Source organism: Aquarana catesbeiana, linkage group LG04, assembly GCF_042186555.1.
Source record: "Aquarana catesbeiana isolate 2022-GZ linkage group LG04, ASM4218655v1, whole genome shotgun sequence".
NCBI classification, from domain to species: domain Eukaryota; kingdom Metazoa; phylum Chordata; class Amphibia; order Anura; family Ranidae; genus Aquarana; species Aquarana catesbeiana.
In genome coordinates this window covers 366,335,310-366,353,295 of record NC_133327.1, presented here as the reverse complement: position 1 = coordinate 366,353,295, position 17,986 = coordinate 366,335,310, and the positions used below count along the sequence as shown (strand labels likewise).

Genomic DNA, 17,986 nt, shown 5'->3' with positions numbered 1-17,986 from the left:
TCTGTGGCAATTCCAACGCGCAAAATTCCTACGCATGCTCGGAAATAATTCGACACATGCTCAGAAGAATTGAACTTCATTTTCTTGGCTCGTCGTAGTGTTGTACGTCACCTCGTTCTTGACGGTCATAAGTTCAGCGAACTTTTGTGACCATGTGTATGCAAGGCAAACTTGAGCGGAATCCCGTTGGGAAAGCCGTCATATCTTTTTCCGATGAGAAGTCCGATCGTGTGTACGCGGCATAACACTTTATACAAAATGTATAGAAGAATGTACAAAGTAGCAATCTTACTGATAGGCAATAGATACGTATTTACTGGTTGCGTTGTTTTAAGTTTGGGGAGGTGTCTGCACATATCTGCATATACACTGTATTGTCAAAAGTATTGGGATGCCTGCCTTTATACACACACACATATGAACTTTAATGGCATCCCAGTCTTCGTCTGTAGGGTTCAATATTGAGTTGGCCCACCCTTTGCAGCTAAAACAGCTTCAACACATCTGGGAAGGCTGCCCACAAGGTTTAGGAGTGTGTTTATGGGAATGTTTGACCATTCTTCCAGAAGCGCATTTATGATGTCAGGCACTGATGTTGGCCTGGCTCGCAGTCTCCACTCTAATTCATCCCTTGAGGTGTTCTATCAGGTTGAGGTCAGGACTCTGTGCAAGCCAGTCAAGTTCCTCCACCCCAAACTCGCTCATCCATGTCTTTATGGACCTTGCTTTGTGCAGGAAGGGGCTATCCCCAAACTGTTTCCACAAAGTTGGTAGCATGAAATTGTCCAAAATGTCTTGGTATGCTGACTCCTTAAGAGTTCCCTTAACTGGAATGAAGGGGCCAAGCTTAACCCCTGAAACACAACCACACACCATAATCCTCCTTCCACCAAATTATTTGGACCAGTGCACAAAGCAAATTCCATAAAAGACATGAATGAGCGAGTTTGGGGTGGAGGAACTTGACTGGCCTGCACAGAGTCCTGACATCAACCCGATAGAACACCTTTGGGATTAATTAGAGTGGAGACTGCAAGCCAGGCCTTCTTGTCCAACATCAGTGCCTGACCTCACAAATGTGCTTCTGGAAGAATGGTCAAACATTCCCATAGACACACTCCTAAACCTTGTGGACAGCCTTCCTAGAAGAGTTGAAGCTGTTATAGCTGCAAAGGGTGGGCCAACTCAATTCAGCTTTTATCAGATTTTGGTACTGGAGCTTGCCCACTTACTCCCAGCCCCCACATATTGTAATTGACCCATCATTAAGATAGTCTGCCTCACTGACCAGTAGGAATATGTGGGATGCATGGGGGATGACAAGCCTCTGCACTGTCAGGAAATGCTTTGCCGAGTCAGAAGGGCACGGCATACTGTCTATGCAAAGCAAATGGCTCTGAAAGTCACTGCAAAAAAGTGAATCCAGATCTGGGTGCCTGCATTTCAAGTCAGCTGCTTTTTTATTGCTTACAGTAAGCTTCTCATAAAAAAAAAAACATGGAGGCTGCTGTTGCCTACCACTGAAAGTTCTAGTTACTTACCTATTTTTTCTACAATGCTAAAAATAATGGACCTGAGGCAAGGATACAGAATAGGACTTTAACTTTTCCATAGCTTTACTGATCCTGTTTCAGGTTACTAAAACAGCCAGAAATTTTGTATTTATAGAATTAGGTCAGCACTGGCATCCCCAATAAAGGTTACGTTGACCGCTTCCGGATCGCCCACCGTACATATATTGCATCAGGGCGGCCCGGCTGCACGGAACAACGTTCCTGTATGTTTTATTCTCTTCCTGAGTCTCGAGCACGCGTGCCGCCGGAGTCCCGCTCCCGCTGTGATTTGACCGCGATGGCTGCCGGCCACCCGCAATCGTTCCTAGGAGAACTAGAATGGCGGTCTGCCTATGTAAACAAGGCGGACCGTCATTCTGTCACAGAGGAAGAGAGAGATCTGTGATTCCTGCTAATCAGGAACACAGATGTCTCTCTTCCTCCAGTCAGTCCACCCCCCCACAGTTAGAAAGCATTCTCTAGGAGCACACTTAACCCTTTGATCGCCCCTGATATTAACCCCTTCCCTGCCAGTGTCATTTATACGGTAACAGTGTGTTTTGTTTTTTTAGCACAGGTCACTGTATTTGTGTCACTGGTCCCCAAAAAGTGTCACTTAGTGTCCGATTTGTCCGCCGCAATGTCGCAGTCCCACTAAAAATCGCTGATCGCCGCCATTACTAAATACAAAAATATCCCATAATTTGTAGATGCGTTCATTTTTGTGCAAACTAATCAATATACGATAATTGGGATTTTTTTTTACCAAAAATATGTAGCAGAATACATATTGGCCTAAATTGATGAAGAAATTAGATTTTTTACATATTTTTATTGGATATGTTTTATAGCAGAAAGTAAAAAATACATTTTTTTTTTTTTCAAAGTTGTCGCTCTTTTTTTGTTTATAGCACAAAAAATAAATACCACCAAAAGAAAGCTCTATTTGTGGGAAAAAAGGACATCAATTTTGTTTGGGTACAGCATCGCACAACCGTGCAATTGTCAGTTAAAGTAATGCAGTACCGTATCACAACCACTTCCGGGGCTGAAGTGGTTAATCTCTCACCAGAATGGCTGTATTGAGCCACTGTCTGCCAACCTGTGTTATTGTGAGCAGGTCCATAAAGCAGACACTGCTGCTGAAAACTTAGTAGAGTTTGTGATTTTTTTTTTTAATCTAAATTGTAAGGTTCAAAGCACATAGAAAAAGAATCTTAACAATTGCATCTTTCCGCTTTGTGCTTTTGATAAAGTAACATACTACCTTCATGATGAAAAACATAGGCTGTCATGCATAGGTCAGCAACAGTGAATATCCATTTGTCTATTTGCCTGCAGAACTGCGCTAATAGACCAGTGCTCGATGTCCACTTCAAACACTGTAGATACGATAGTAGGCTCTCCAAAATCTACCTTCTACAAACAGCATTTTTGGAACACAGCTATCAGAACAGGTTTTCAACCTTCCTTAAGCGAAATGGGATATTGCTCAAAGCACCTAGATGCAGGTGATTATGTGGATTATCCCCATGATGATAATATTTGGTTTGTTTCATTACGGCCTGATTTTTGGAAATAAATGTTATTTTAATGTAGTTGTTATTACATTTTACATTCTTTCACATATGATCACACATTCCAGTATGCTTTATTTGTTGATACATTGTGCTTTTGGCTGATTACAGTGCATTAAAATTTGAGCAATTGCTGGTGCATCCAAACCATATTTTTCATGCTGCTGGAATAACCACCCATATTTAAAGCCCAACTCCTGCCATTTTTTAAAATTAAGGTTAGGACAGAACAGGGAAAGGTAGGAGTCTCTGACTGATTTTTAATGTTGTCTTGTCCCTAATGTGTCAGCACAGGAACCGATGGGAAATCACTTCTGTGGTTTCTATCGGAGTAAATATAAAAGCAGATTTAAGTAAGAAGGGGTTAAAACAATATTAATTATTGATCCATGTGCCTTCTCATCCTGCCACAACCACACCCTGTATTTCTAGTATAAGTATCAGAGAGACAGGAATTGAGGGGAAATCTCTTTAATAGGTTCACAAACAGATATAACAATCAAATAGAAATTGTAACTCTTTTCAACTCCAAAACTAAAAAAATGTTTGGAGTTTATCTTTTAAGAGCTGTTCACAGCTTCTTGTATTGGTTGAGAAAGAACATGGTGCACTTCCTGTGATTTTTACAGTGTACTGATAGAGTGCTGATTTTAGTTTGATGGTTTAGGTCTGCTGACTATATTCTTTAAATCTGTATCAAGGGAGCACTGGCTGTGGGAGTGGAGCTTAATTCTGGGTAGGTGATCATGTCTACTATAGCCTACATTTACCATGGAGGTATATACCGGCTGTATACATTTGTAAGCATGTTAGCATTATGGTATTGGGTGGGATAAGGCATCTGCAGAGATTCATCAAAATACCATTTACCAAAGAAATAAATGAATTACAGGAACTGAATATCAAAGTAGAAGGAATACATGCAAATTTGAAAGGTCTTTTTTTGGGCTTGCTTTTAGAAATCATTTGTAAAGACAAAAAGGGTGGTGTATCCTAATTGGGAACTGATAGCATTGTTCTCACTTATGTTTTAGTATATAAAGGCTCCTGTGCCACTGTTCAACTTACCAGATGAAAGGGCCATAGCCAAACCGAAACGTTGTTACTCACTGAATGCCCTCACAATAAATCTTCAAGCACTGAATCTTCAGAGTGTGAGTATTTAATTTTTTTTTTCAGGATACACCACCAACCTTTAGTCTTTACATACATTATTTCTACATATTTTCATGTATCACCTCCTATATTACCTACAGTACAGCTCTACTTTTAAAACAGGTTGGGGCCAAATGCCCCTCCTTGCACACCATATCCCTTAGATATTTCCCATGGCCTCCTTCTCCACAACCATATGGCTCAATGAGGAGGTCTTGAGCCCCCAAGCCAGCACTGTCCACGAGAAGAGGTCGCTGGTCGGTTTGAGGTCAGCAGTGGGGCATATCTATAGGATGAGGAGGACAAGTGGGGGAAGTTGACCACAACTTGTAAAAAAAATTGGAGCTGTATTTTAATTAAGGTGCAACATGTATCCCACACTTGGATTTAATGTTGCAAATTTAAAGTAGAATTCCAGGCAAAAAGAATAATAATCTTCAACTTTATGCCCCTACTATATCCTGCTTTTTTGTATGTACAATTCCCCTTTCTCCAAAGGAATATGGGTAAAGGGCCTCCCCCCATGTGATGTGTGACTAATATGCCTGCTGATCTTCTGCTGCCTTGATCACCCTCCTCCCCATCAGCATACTGAGAAAATTCCTAGTCTGACTGACAGTACTGTTCCAAGCTATAAACTCTAATGCCCCGTACACACGGTCGGACTTTGTTCGGACATTCCGACAACAAAATCCTAGGATTTTTTCCAACGGATGTTGGCTCAAACTTGTCTTGCATACACACGGTCACACAAAGTTGTCGGAAAATCCGATCGTTCTAAACGCGGTGACGTAAAACACGTACGTCGGGACTATAAATGGGGCAGTGGCCAATAGCTTTCATCTCTTTATTTATTCTGAGCATGCGTGGCACTTTGTCCATCGGATTTGTGTACACACGATCGGAATTTCCGACAACAGATTTTGTTGTCGGAAAATTTTATCTCCTGCTCTCCAACTTTGTGTGTCGGAAAATCCGATGGAAAATGTCCGATGGAGCCCACACACGGTCGGATTTTCCGATGGAAAATGTCCGATCGGAGCGTGTTGTCGGAAATTCCGACCGTGTGTGGGCTCCATCGGACATTTTCCATCGGATTTTCTGACACACAAAGTTGGAGAGCAGGAGATAAAATTTTCCGACAACAAAATCCGTTGTCGGAAATTCCGATCGTGTGTACACAAATCCGACGGACAAAGTGCCACGCATGCTCAGAATAAATAAAGAGATGAAAGCTATTGGCCACTGCCCCGTTTATAGTCCCGATGTACGTGTTTTACGTCACCGCGTTTAGAACGATCAGATTTTCCGACAACTTTGTGTGACCGTGTGTATGCAAGACAAGTTTGAGCCAACATCCGTCTGAAAAAATCCTAGGATTTTGTTGTCGGAATGTCCGAACAAAGTCCGACCGTGTGTACGGGGCATAATAGTTTCACACTATTGGCCCTCCCCCTCTCTCTCTCTCTCTCTCTCTCTCTCTCTCTCTCTGAGCCCTGGTCATGATGGGGATTATAGTAAGACAGTACTTAAATACTTATGCAAGCAATATGTAAAAATGAAACTTAATATTTTTAAGACCTGTGTTCAAGTTTTTTTATAATTTGCCTGGTGTTCTGCTTTAATGATTAATGATGGGTTGTATTTTGTCACAGATGGGGCAAGATGATGTCCATACCTTTTCCTAAAAAGAATATAATAAATAGTCATAGATACATTTTTGAAACACTTCATTAAGCAGTTCCTTCTAATTGTTGTGTCAAAATATCAGTACTAAGAACTGTAGTTAGCTTCTCATGGCCATGAATACGGTTCAATGTTTGTATGTGGAGCGTCAAAAGAAATTAGAACAGTCAGTTAAAGTGTAAAAGTCTACTTTCTTGTATGTAAGAAGCCAACATGTTTAAACACACCTACTTCATCAGAGCTATGAATAAAGAGTAACAGAACTTCTTGAAATATCTGTTAAAATGTATTTTGGCTCTTTACATACAAATCTGGATTTCTCACAAGTAAGCTTCCAACCCTTACCATGGTGACTTCATTTTGAGGGGAGCTCATCTATGTCCTTCTAAGGCACTAATCAAGACATGTCACCCCAACTACTCTCACCCACCTCTGTTGACTAATGGTTAAAAGGAAGCAACACCAGTTCTTAGTACCTTGAAACACCAGGCACCCACTGTTTATGTGGTTCTCATGTATCTAACGGTCATTGCATACATACGGAGAGCTAACCATATAGTGATCACTGTTCTTCCTCCTCTGTTTAAGAGATCAGCAAATTTGCATATTGAAAGACATCTCCTCTTGGAAAAATGTGGAAAATAATTGTTAATAGATTATATGTAAGCAGCTTTGTCATTAGAAATTTAGCCCAAAGTTCTTCCCTTATATTAGTCCTTATTTTGTTACTAAAGTTTGATTCAGTATACAATTAAAACAACAACCCTTATACATTCAAATACATTTTAATAAATGTAGCTCTCGTTCTATTTTCCTTTTTAACAATCCTTAATGTAATTTAGTAAAATAGTATTGTTAAACATCTGTGAAATCACTTATTATAATGTTTAAATATAACATACAAGAAGAGGCAAGGGCCGGCACAGTTGGGTATATGAGATTGCAGGCCACACCCACCCGCAGTAAACTTCCCCAGATACAAACATAATTTTAAAAAAATAGCAAAACTTCTTATTTGGCAAAAAAATTGGCCGCGACACCTTTGTTGGTTTTAAACAAATAATTTTCCATAACTCTTTATTATAACTCATAACTTCATATATATTCAATAAATAAACAGATTTCTACCTGCTCAGTTTTTAGAACTCCAGCAGTAGCCCAACTTTAAATATAAATAACAGTCCCCCCAGAATCCAAGGTGACCCTACCACATAACAGGTGTTCGCTACTGGGGTGTGAGGGAGGGAGCTCCAATCTTCTTTACTGTCCACTGGAAAAGAGGGAAAACCCCTCACCTGCTGGCCCTTTTATAGCCTATCCTCATACTTCCAGAAATTTCCCTGTGCCCTCATTGGTTCATCCTGGATACCTCTGTCCTTGCCTCTTAAAGGGACAGTGACCTAAACTACTATACCACACAATATTTAAATAAACTTACTCCTGACCTGGAATGGGGAGTCCACAATCTCAGGAAAGTGGCTCCATATTGTGCCCCCTTTTTTCATGAGATTGCAGGCCACACCCACCCGCAGATACAAACATAATTAAATAAATGCGTAAAACTTCTTATCTGGCAAAAAAATTGGGCGCGAAACCTTTATTGGTTTTAAACAAATAATTTTCCATAACTCTTTATTATAACTCATAACTTCATATATATTCAATAAATAGATTTCTATCTGCTTAGTTTTTAGAACTCGAGCAGTAGCCCAACTTTAAATATAAATAACAGTCCCCACAAGCCGGGCTTGAGCAATCAAGTCCGGCCCACCCCAAGCATTGCGGCCATCTCTATGCTATTCTGTAAACCCAAGTTAAATATATCGATGCCAACTTCCGATAAGTGAACTCCGTCCGGCCTGTACAACCCTGGATAACCACCTTCCAAGTCCACATGCCGATAAGACAATCCACCAATCTGGGGCATGAATTTTTACAGAGCCCTATTGACTCTTTTCCTAATTTTTTTAATAACCTTCCTCTGAGCAGAGGAGAGCCATGAAAGACGAGGGACCACCTCGGAAAAAACAAGTGTTGTACCTGGGGAAAAAAATACTAAAGCAATGCAAGTCTCGCTTGATCATGAATAGTAAGTCTAACATTTTAACGTTCCCCAAATCATTACCCCCTAAATGAATAACCAAAATAGATGGCGGAGGCCATATTTGACACAACCTGGTCAAGTGAAAGTAAAGTTGAAACCATTGAAGGCCTCTTATACCTTTCCAAAGTAACCTAAAAAGTCCGGGTGCAGAGATAAATTTGTTAAATAGCTGCGTTGAGCCGCTCTTTTTTGCGCCCAATAAACAAATGAGTGTCCCAGAATCCACACCATGTGCTGGATATCTGAAATTCAAACAAACAGATTAGGACGAACATATAACTTAAAACATTGGGACTTCCACCTCCCCATTTCTTTAATATCCAATTCTGGTAATCCCAACCTGGCCCCCTCAGAAGCTGCACCTATCCTAAATGAGTGGGAGGAAAACCTGAGGTTATTTAATCCCATTTTTTCCAAACATTTTTTTAAGACTACATCAAATTGGTACTTGGTAAGAGGCATTAAATTAACGTGAATTAGAAAAAACCCTCCTCCAGAAGACCTAAACCCCACAAATTGCCTAACTGTGGCTACCGGGCATATGACTACATCATCGTGCTCCCGCAAATTGACCCATCTGCCCTTGCCACGTTGATCAATTTTTTAATGCTGCAGCCAAATATGAACACCTGAGTGATTAATCAGCACCTGATCAAACCGAATCCCCGAATTACCTCGCTTATTTGCCGGTACCAACTCCGAGATGCGGAATGCACCAAAAAAAGCAAGCACAAAGGCTGTCTTGAACAGTAAAGCTTTGTAAGAGGAAAAACAAACTACTTCAGTAACTTTGCAAAGGCCCCTGAGGATGTCAAGGAATATTGGTCGCCTGTCATCTGAGACAAAAGTCAATCTCTTGTACTCCCTCAGTGCCTGTTTTACAGAGAAATAAGAAGTACAAGTTCGTAAACCCAATAGCTGAAAGAAAAATGAAATGCCAGCCAACGTTTTCGTTACATGACTATTTGAAAAGCGCCACCGCATTAACATGGACAAGAAAGCCAAGATAGTGCCTTCAGATGGTCTATTACAATTAAAACCTTCAGTGCTAGCAAAAGACAACCAGCTGCTCCAAGCAGCTGAGTAACTGGACCAAGTCTTGGGGGCTAATGAACCCCTAATAGCATCCGTCACCTTCAGATCACCTCCCACAGATGGTTCGGGCATGGGGTGCTCTCCTTGTCCGCCTCTGGAAGCAAAAGGCAAAAACGGTCCACCTGAAACCGAGATAGGGAATTGGCTATATTTTTCGATATCCCGGGAGTATACTTAGCTTTCAACCAAATATTAAATTTGAGGCATCTAAAAACCACCTGTCGCAAAACTTTTATCACCAACCAAGAACTGGACAAGAGACAATTAACCGCATACAGTACGCCTTTGTTATCAGATTCAACCAAAATATGCCTGTGCGCAAACTCTAATCCCCACAATTCCAAAGCCACCAAAATCGGGAACAATTCTTGTAAGATCACGTTCCTAGTTGCCCCTGTCCTCACCCATGACTCCGGCCAAGCTGCACAGCACCAGTGTGTTCCCCAGATAGCGCCAAAGCCTCTAGAGTCGGCCGCATCTGTGAACAAATGGAAATCCCGTGCCATTACAAAATCAGACTGACAAAAGGACTTTCCATTCTAACAGTCGAGAAAACTAGACCAAACCATTAAATGCTCTTTAAGAGGACGAATAAAAAATCATCCAGATAGTGAACTACACTATCCGAACCAGATTGAACACAAAGAACCCAATGAAGTAATGTTGAAAACACCTCAAAATACGAGCAAGACGGTGAACATCCCAATGGGAGACACATGTCAAAAAAATACTGACCTTCAAAGTGAAAACCTAAAGAATTACACACAGATGGGGAAACAGGCAAGAGCAGAAAGGCCGATTTTATGTCAGCCTTTGCCATCAAGGTCCCAGGGTCGAACAACCTAATTTTACAAATTGCCTCCTCAAACGTGGCGTAAGAAACTGAACATAAATCTCCATCGATAACATCGTTCAATGAATCACCTTTTGCAATGGACAAATGGTGTATGATTCGAAATTCATTAGGCTCTTGCTTGGGTACCACTCCCAATGGAGAAATACGAAAATTACCGAAAGGGGGGTGCTCAAAAGGCCCTGCAATCCGCCCTTCTGCCAGTTCCCTACACAACTTACCCCTTACCACCTGAGGAAACTGATCCACTGACTTTAAATTTCCCACCATTTTACAACCAGCTCCCAAAAAGGAAGGCAGCGGAAAGCCATTAGCAAATCCTTCAATGAGCAAACATGCCTTCTCCCTGTTTCGGTAGCTGTCCAGCTACGGGCGCATTCTTTCCAGCCTCACTGGAGTGCGGGCTTTTGGAAAAAGTATCTCTTTGTGCTGGACTCGGACCTACATTTATGTTTCGCTTAAAACATTTCGCCGCTGGATGTGTTCCAGCGCAAATTGAACATTCATGCCTGTATTTGCACGAAGTGTTCCAACGGCATTGACTGTCATTAAATGCGAAACAACAGCCTTTTCTAAATGCTGCAGTGGAAGGGTTGGCCGTGGCTTGTCTAGGTGCCATCTGTTTCTGGGGCAATATCAGATTGAGCCACAGACCCACGTCCTTCATTCCCCACCTAAGTGACGGGTGTATGGACAATTTTTGACGGAAGGACTCGTCATAATAAAACCAACCCAGGCTGCCAAAGTTCTTGTACGTTTCCAAAATATGGTCCAAATGTTGGAAAAGGCATCCGCACCTTTCAGGGTGCTTTTCTGCCATTATGCCAGAATAAATACAAAAGGCTTGTAGCTAATTATTAAAGGACCTGGGAATTGACCTGCGCCTTTCCTCCTCGCCTCTCGCCTCACCCCTCTTTTCCGGTCTAGCCATGAAATCCTTATAAGAAGGCAGGAAAGAAAGAATATCTATTTATTCCCCTTTCCAGATTTTGTCTTTAACTGACGCATTTAAATTATATCCTAAGGGAGACACCTCGCAGGGCATGACATCTTTCATACATGTCTCAGGGACATTAACTTTAACAGGAACTAAAATGTCACTTTTCAGGCAGCACCACATGTTGCTGAACCTCATCCTCCAGCAGTACCCTGGTGTCTGGGGCTTGTAGTGCCTGCCCAACCGTTACTTGCTGAGGCACCTCTGTTAACTGAGTGCCTTGCTGAGAGGATTCACTAGCATACTGCCAGGGAGACTGCAGCGCAGGCTGTCTCCCCCTTGTGTCTTTTGCGGGCTGCTGGAGCTGGCCCCACTGTCCTCCTCTCCCTGCTGGCGACTGCAAGCAAGTCCGCCTCTTCTTGCTGCCGTGGCGGCCCCGAGCCATCACGCCGCCACCATCTTCTTCCGACCTTCCTTGTGGCACACGAGCCGCTTCTTCCGCATCCAGACTGTCTCGTTCTGGAGGCGCGCTTCTCCTCGCAATTCCATGCAGGGTGGGTTCTTGCACTCTCCGCCCCGCGCCATTAGCATAAGTATGCTCAGTGCTCACAGCCAAGCCGCCTCCTTCTTTCTCTTTAGGCTGTGCATTCTCTTCTGAGGCTAATGTCAGACAGTGTCGCAACCATGACTCCCCTCCTGTGCTGCCTGCCTTCTCCAGCAACTGCATTACTAAGACTCCTATCAGGCAGCAATGGTAAGAAAAAGATTTAAATCTGCAGAGCTCCAATCTTCTTTACTGTCCATCGGAAAAGAGGGAAAAACCCTCACCTGCTTTTATAGTCTATCCTCATACTTCCAGAAATTTCCATGTGCCCTCATTGATTCATCCTGAATACCTCTGTCCTTGCCTCTTAAAGGGGCAGTGACCTAAACAACTATACCATACAATATTTAAATAAACTTACTCCTGACCTGGGATGGGGAGTCCACAATCTCAGGAAAGTGGCCCCATATTGTGCCCTCTTTTTTCATTATGAGACAAAAAGTATACAGCAACCAGTTAGTAATTACTGTTAATTGCTTAGACTGCTTAGAAACTATAAACCAATACACAAGCATATATGCCTTTTCCTTCAATCATGCATAAAGAATGACACAGCATAAAACTGCTATATTGCTACATTGTGCTTTTTACGTATATATTTTATTTTTAGGTAGTAGAGTCTTAAGTTTTATTGTAAATTTGGAATAAAGAATCATTAAATAAGATTAGATACCAAATGCAGCAACACTTTTGTAAAACATAAAAACATACATAAATACATCTGCTAATTATTGTTCAGGTGTACTTGTCTTTAACAAAGAAAGGAGGTACTTTAGAGTGAAACTTATAAGTTAACATCTTGCATTGGTGTCACTGCTCTCTTCAACCTGGATAACTGATATTCTTTGAAAGCCATGATACCATGTTATAGCTTGCACATATAATAATATATTGCACATATAATAATCTTGACTGCAGAGCAAGCTATACAAAATGATATGTTTGTAATTCTTGCTCTTGCAATAATTTTTTCTAATGCAGCCCTCTGTAAACCAAGAAAAACCTTTAAATTAATAATTACATTTTATTTAATGGTGTATATTTTTCCTTTGACCTTTTTTTCTAATTTTTAATCTTTTGCAGCTGAAATCTCGTGTTGTAATGACACCATTAGCAATTTCACCACCACGCAGTACCCCAGAGCCAGATATCAGCTCCATTCCTCAGGATGCAGCAACTGTGCCCAATTCCACTATCCCACAGGCACTCACAGGTATAAAATCGTGTTTGATAGAAAGCTACAGTATCTGTATTTAGGGTTTGTGGAGATGCCCTTAAACTTCAGGTCACCATCCAAGTAATGATTAAAGCTAAAGTAAGGTACTTTTGGAAATGGCATACTACTTATTTTATGTAAAAAAAATGTTAAAATTATACATTGGTAACATGTGCCTGAGATTGCTAGAACTTACAGAGGCGGCTATACTTTCATTCTCATTTATTTCTGCGTGCACTGGAACAAATTGAAAAGGTCAGTTCACCCAAAATTGATATTCCAGTTTGTGGTACAGTAAATGCTTGATCATTAAACCACCTGGCAGTTTCCTATATCTGCAACCATGGCTGAGATAACCAAAGCTCCAAGGTGGACCAGAATAGTTGAAAACTATGGAAGGCAGAGTTTGGTTCAATCCACCAGTTCCTACGTATAACTAAAATATCACTTTTAGGTGTATTGGTCCTTTAATAGCAGATTTGACAAATGAAGGATAAAGACTGTAAAAGATTAGATCTTTATCATTTGTATTGTGCATACTAATTCTGGCCATACACTATATGAAAAATCTTGTGAAATTCAGTCATTTGGCCAGTTTGTTCATTTTTCGGCCAGTTAATGGGCACAAAATTGGTAATCGTTAGGACGTTTTTGAGCCAAAAAAACGAAGGACAAGTTTGGAAATTTTCTGCCGAACTAACAATAAATTGAAAGATTAATATGTTTCCCATCCGAAACTATTTGCACTAGGTATATGTAAAAAAACGAACAAAAAATTGATAAATTTATGTCTACTGAATGCTTTATCAATCATTACATGATGGCACTATCATTTGCTGTCATGACCGAATGTTCGTTTTTTTGAAAATGGGTTTGGCCCATTTTTCGTATAGTGTATGGCCAGCATAAGAATGTATATCTCTAAAAAGTAAAGGGATACACTTTACTATTATGTTTGGAAATTTTTTTTTTTTGGGGGGGGGATGGGAGAGGGGAGAGACCGTGGAAAACATTTAACATTTTTTGGGAAGGTACTATGAGATTGATCCATGAACTATGTCAATTGTAGTGATTATGTGTTTTGTTTTATATATATGTATGTTAAGCATGTTTATATATAAGGTTGTGAAATTAAATGATATGGAATGTTTTTATGTGAAAATATCTTAATACAAATAATTGAAACAAGAATGTATATCTCTAAAGCCCCGCACACACGGACCGAATGTCAGGAAACAAGGGGCAGTTAAAAAAAAAACAGCTGACATTCGGCCCGTGTGTCTGTCAGGCTGTCCGACAGAAGCCGGCTGACCGACTCCCAATCAGGGCTCTCAGCCAATGGCAGAGAGCGCTGATCAGAGTGTTCTGGCGGGGGGACATTCCCCTGTCAGAACACAACAGCTCAGCAGGGGAGATCGCTGGACTAACCTTGCATGGTTAGTACAGCGGCTCCAACCGGATCTGTCAGTTTTTTTTTCATGAAAAAAAAAAGAGAAATGTGTGTACCCGGCCTTAAGTTGAATGTCTCGGACTGAAAAATGCTGAACATTTCTTGTTTCACTGTCGTAATTCATGTACATTTTGTCTTGGCCATGTCTAACATTACTTTTTCATTTTCTTTAAATTACAGTTTGTATTTATGTAAACAAACAAGGTAACACAGGACCTTACCTTGACAGAAAAAAGGTCCAGCAACTGCCTGATCACTTTGGACCGGAGCGCCCTTCCATGGTATTGCAGCAAGCAGTTCAAGCCTGCATTGACTGTGCTCACCAGCAGAAAAGTGTATTCTCCCTTGTTAAGCAGGGTTATGGAGGAGAAATGGTTTCAGGTAATTCAAGGACATGCATATCTTGACATTTGTCATATATTTTATTTGAATACCACATTCATTGTCCTGTCTGTTGCCATCTTACTGAAGAGCAAACTTGGTCTTTTCACACTGAACTTTTCTCTTGCCCCGTTAGCTTACACACTATAACCCTCCCCCCCATCTCTACTCTGCCATCCACTAACCCAGCTTTTCTCAACCTTTTTTATACAGGGGAACCCTTGGAATAATTTCTTGTCTCTGGGAACCCCTGCTAAATTATTACCCCTCTAGCGCACATTTGTGTAATCAGTAAGTTGTAAATATCATAATACATAAAAGGAATAAAGAATGTAGTGTATCTAGCATATTTGACAATCAGAGCAGGTCGTTTTTTTTACACTCCCTAAGGAATGTTAGGAAAAAAATGTTTCAGTAATAGTCATAAAATGGAATAAATAACAATAATTGGCAGAAAAGAAACACCATTTGTGAAAATTGTAGATTGGTGGTCAATGGAAAAGTGTCTTCTTATATTGGTGCAGTGGTCCTATACATTGGTGGGCAATGGAAGAAGGACCAGTTATGAGAGGGATCTTCAAAAAGTTTCCACACTTTTATATTTTCCTTGGAAACGGTGAATGCGGAAGGAGTAGTAATTGGTCGTGTCTGAGAGTGTAATGTGAGTAGTCTGGCAAGCCGGCCGACCTTGCAGTTTATTATAGAAGTTATCAAACTTTTTGAAGAACCCTCGTATATTAATGGTCAGTGGGAGAAGGACACTCTTGTATTGTTGACCAACTGAAAAAGTGCCCCCTTGCACAAAGTTAAAAAATACTTGGTATCAGTGAATCCTGGGAGTTAGAAACTCTACATTATTCAAGCAACTCCTAGAAACCTCTGGAGGTACCTCACAGAACTAACTAGATCTAAGCTATGTACTCCTCAGACAGCTGAAGTCTATCCCTACGCCTGCTCCTTCCTATACCAACTTAAGCTTTGAACTACAAAAAAATATATATATTATTATACTTAATAGAAACCTTTTTTTAAAAAAATGGATGGTATGCAAAGGAATGGATGCACTCTATAGAGCACAATTAATGAAAATCAGCTTTCCAGCTCTTTTTAACACAATTTATGCCTTTCTTCAGCTAATACCCAGCTAAATTATCTGTTTTTTCAAACTTACTCTAATATTCCCCCGTCAGTTCAGTTCACTGGCAATGCAAACTTTTCTAACACCTGTTGATTAGTTTTTGCTCCTTTGTTGAATAGGTCAAATGACTGATGTATGGTTTGTTATCTGAAAGGGTTGCAAGTAGACTACCTGGGTTAGGTAGCGTTTGTAACTAATTGTTTTATTTTAAATAACAAAAAATAATTGAAACTGATCTTGGGCATTTTCTTAAATTTGCAGTGTAAAGCAACAGACAAAAAAAGTTAATGGCTTGCCTAAGGATCATACATGTAGCCACTGTATATACTTTGAATAGCTGAAATGAACTGCCAGTGGATACATCTGCCTAAGAGTAGAGATGAGTTTGGGTTCAAGTTCAAGTGTGGTCTGAACTGTAAATTAGCTGCCATTGCTGGGCCAATAAACTTTGGGTGCAAGACTCAACGTTCTGCAGCTGATGCACACAACATGATTTATCTAAAATGGGCGCATGGCCATATTCAGGGCTAGTGCAAGGATTATTGACACCCTAGGCGAAACCTAATTTTGCCGCCCCCCCCTGGCTCCACCCCTGACCCCATCCCCTTTGCCCTGCAATTAAGTGCCCACCAAATGCAGCCCACCAACACCCATCAAATGCAGCCTCACCAGCACCCATCAAATGCAGCCTCACCAGCGCCCATCAAATGCAGCCTTACCAGTGCCCATCAAATGCAGCCTACCAGCGCACATCAATGCAGCCTCACCAGCGCCCATCAAATGCAGCCTCACCAGTGCCCATCAAATGCAGCCTACCAGTGCCCATCAATGCAGCCTCACCAGCGCCCATCAAATGCAGCCTCCGCAGTGCCCAGTGCCCATAAAATGCAGCCTCCCAGCGCCCATCAATGCAGCCTACCAGTACCCATCAATTAATGTTTGCTTGCTTCCATTCATTCAGGAGTTGGGACACAGACACAGTCCTCCGCCGCTGCTGCGCCTCTGACACTATGTTTGAACGGAGCGGCGGCTGCCTGCTGATGCTGAGACTTAGTTGCTTGCTGTAGAGAAAAGAGAGTAGGAACACCAGTGGCCGGGCACCCTAGACAGCAGTGCGCCCTAGACGGCTGCCTAATTTGCCTAGAGGTAGCACCGGCCCTAGCCATATTATGTTAATGATGGCATGAGCATCCCTACCCATTTGTATACATGCAGCTGCAGGACAAAAAATTTCCTGCTCACAGTTCATTGGCCCATCAATGACAGCTAATTTTTGGGTTCAGACTGAATATACAAAAACAGAAACAATACATTGATATTTTTCACTGTATTTAAGCAAACTTTATCTTTGTCGATGATTACAGAAGCCACCACCAAATGCCCATATTTAGATTATAGTGAACTGACAGGTGTATAAATGAGATTGATGTTTGGCTTTTTTATTTTTGACAAAAGTCAAAATTAGTATTTCAGTAACATGACATTCCAAAAATTGTTTGGTTGTGTGACACTCAGTATTGATACCAATCTGCCCAAGCATGTTATTATATATTATTTATATTATTTATAAAGTATTGCCAATATATATATATATATATATATATATATATATTTGTTATTTGTATGTAGTGAAGCAAAATTTGTTTTTATCTTGTGTAGTTATCCCCCAGTAGGGATGAGCTTCGAGTTCGAGTCGAACTCCTGTTCGACTCGAACATTGGCTGTTCGCAAGTTCGCCGAACAGCGAACAATTTGGGGTGTTCGCGGCAAATTCGAATGACGCGGAACACCCTTTAAAAGTCTGTGGGAGAAATCAAAAGTGCTAATTTTAAAGGCTAATATGCAAGTTATTGTCATAAAAAAGTGTTTGGGGACCTGGGTCCTGCCCCAGGGGACATGGATCAATGCAAAAAAAAGTTTTAAAAACGGCCGTTTTTTCAGGAGCAGTGATTTTAATAATGCTTAAAGTCAAACAATAAAAGTGTAATATCCCTTTAAATTTCGTATCTGGGGGGTGTCTATAGTATGCCTGTAAAGGGGCGCAGGTTTCCTGTGTTTAGAACAGTCTGACAGCAAAATGACATTTTGAAGGAAAAAACTCATTTAAAACTACCCGCGGCTATTGCATTGCCGACAATACACATAGAAGTTCATTGATAAAAACGGCATGGGATTTCCCCAAAGGGGAACCCCGAACCAAAAAAAAAAATGACGTGGGAGTCCCCCTAAATTCCATA

At 41.0% G+C, this 17,986-nt stretch overlaps 1 protein-coding gene across 4 annotated transcripts in view; it reads left to right on the top strand.

Moving 5' to 3' along the window:
• The window catches only part of SCML4 (Scm polycomb group protein like 4), a 200,375-nt gene that overhangs the window by 120,823 nt on the left and 61,566 nt on the right, over positions 1-17,986 (top strand). For 3 of the 4 annotated variants that reach the window (XM_073627032.1, XM_073627031.1, XM_073627030.1), the window contains exons 4-6: positions 4,165-4,284; positions 12,648-12,777; positions 14,411-14,611. In XM_073627032.1, the coding sequence (XP_073483133.1) occupies positions 4,165-4,284; positions 12,648-12,777; positions 14,411-14,611 (451 nt within the window). The remainder of the gene's footprint in view (positions 1-4,164; positions 4,285-12,647; positions 12,778-14,410; positions 14,612-17,986) is intronic. The other variant, XM_073627033.1, reaches the window with a different exon arrangement.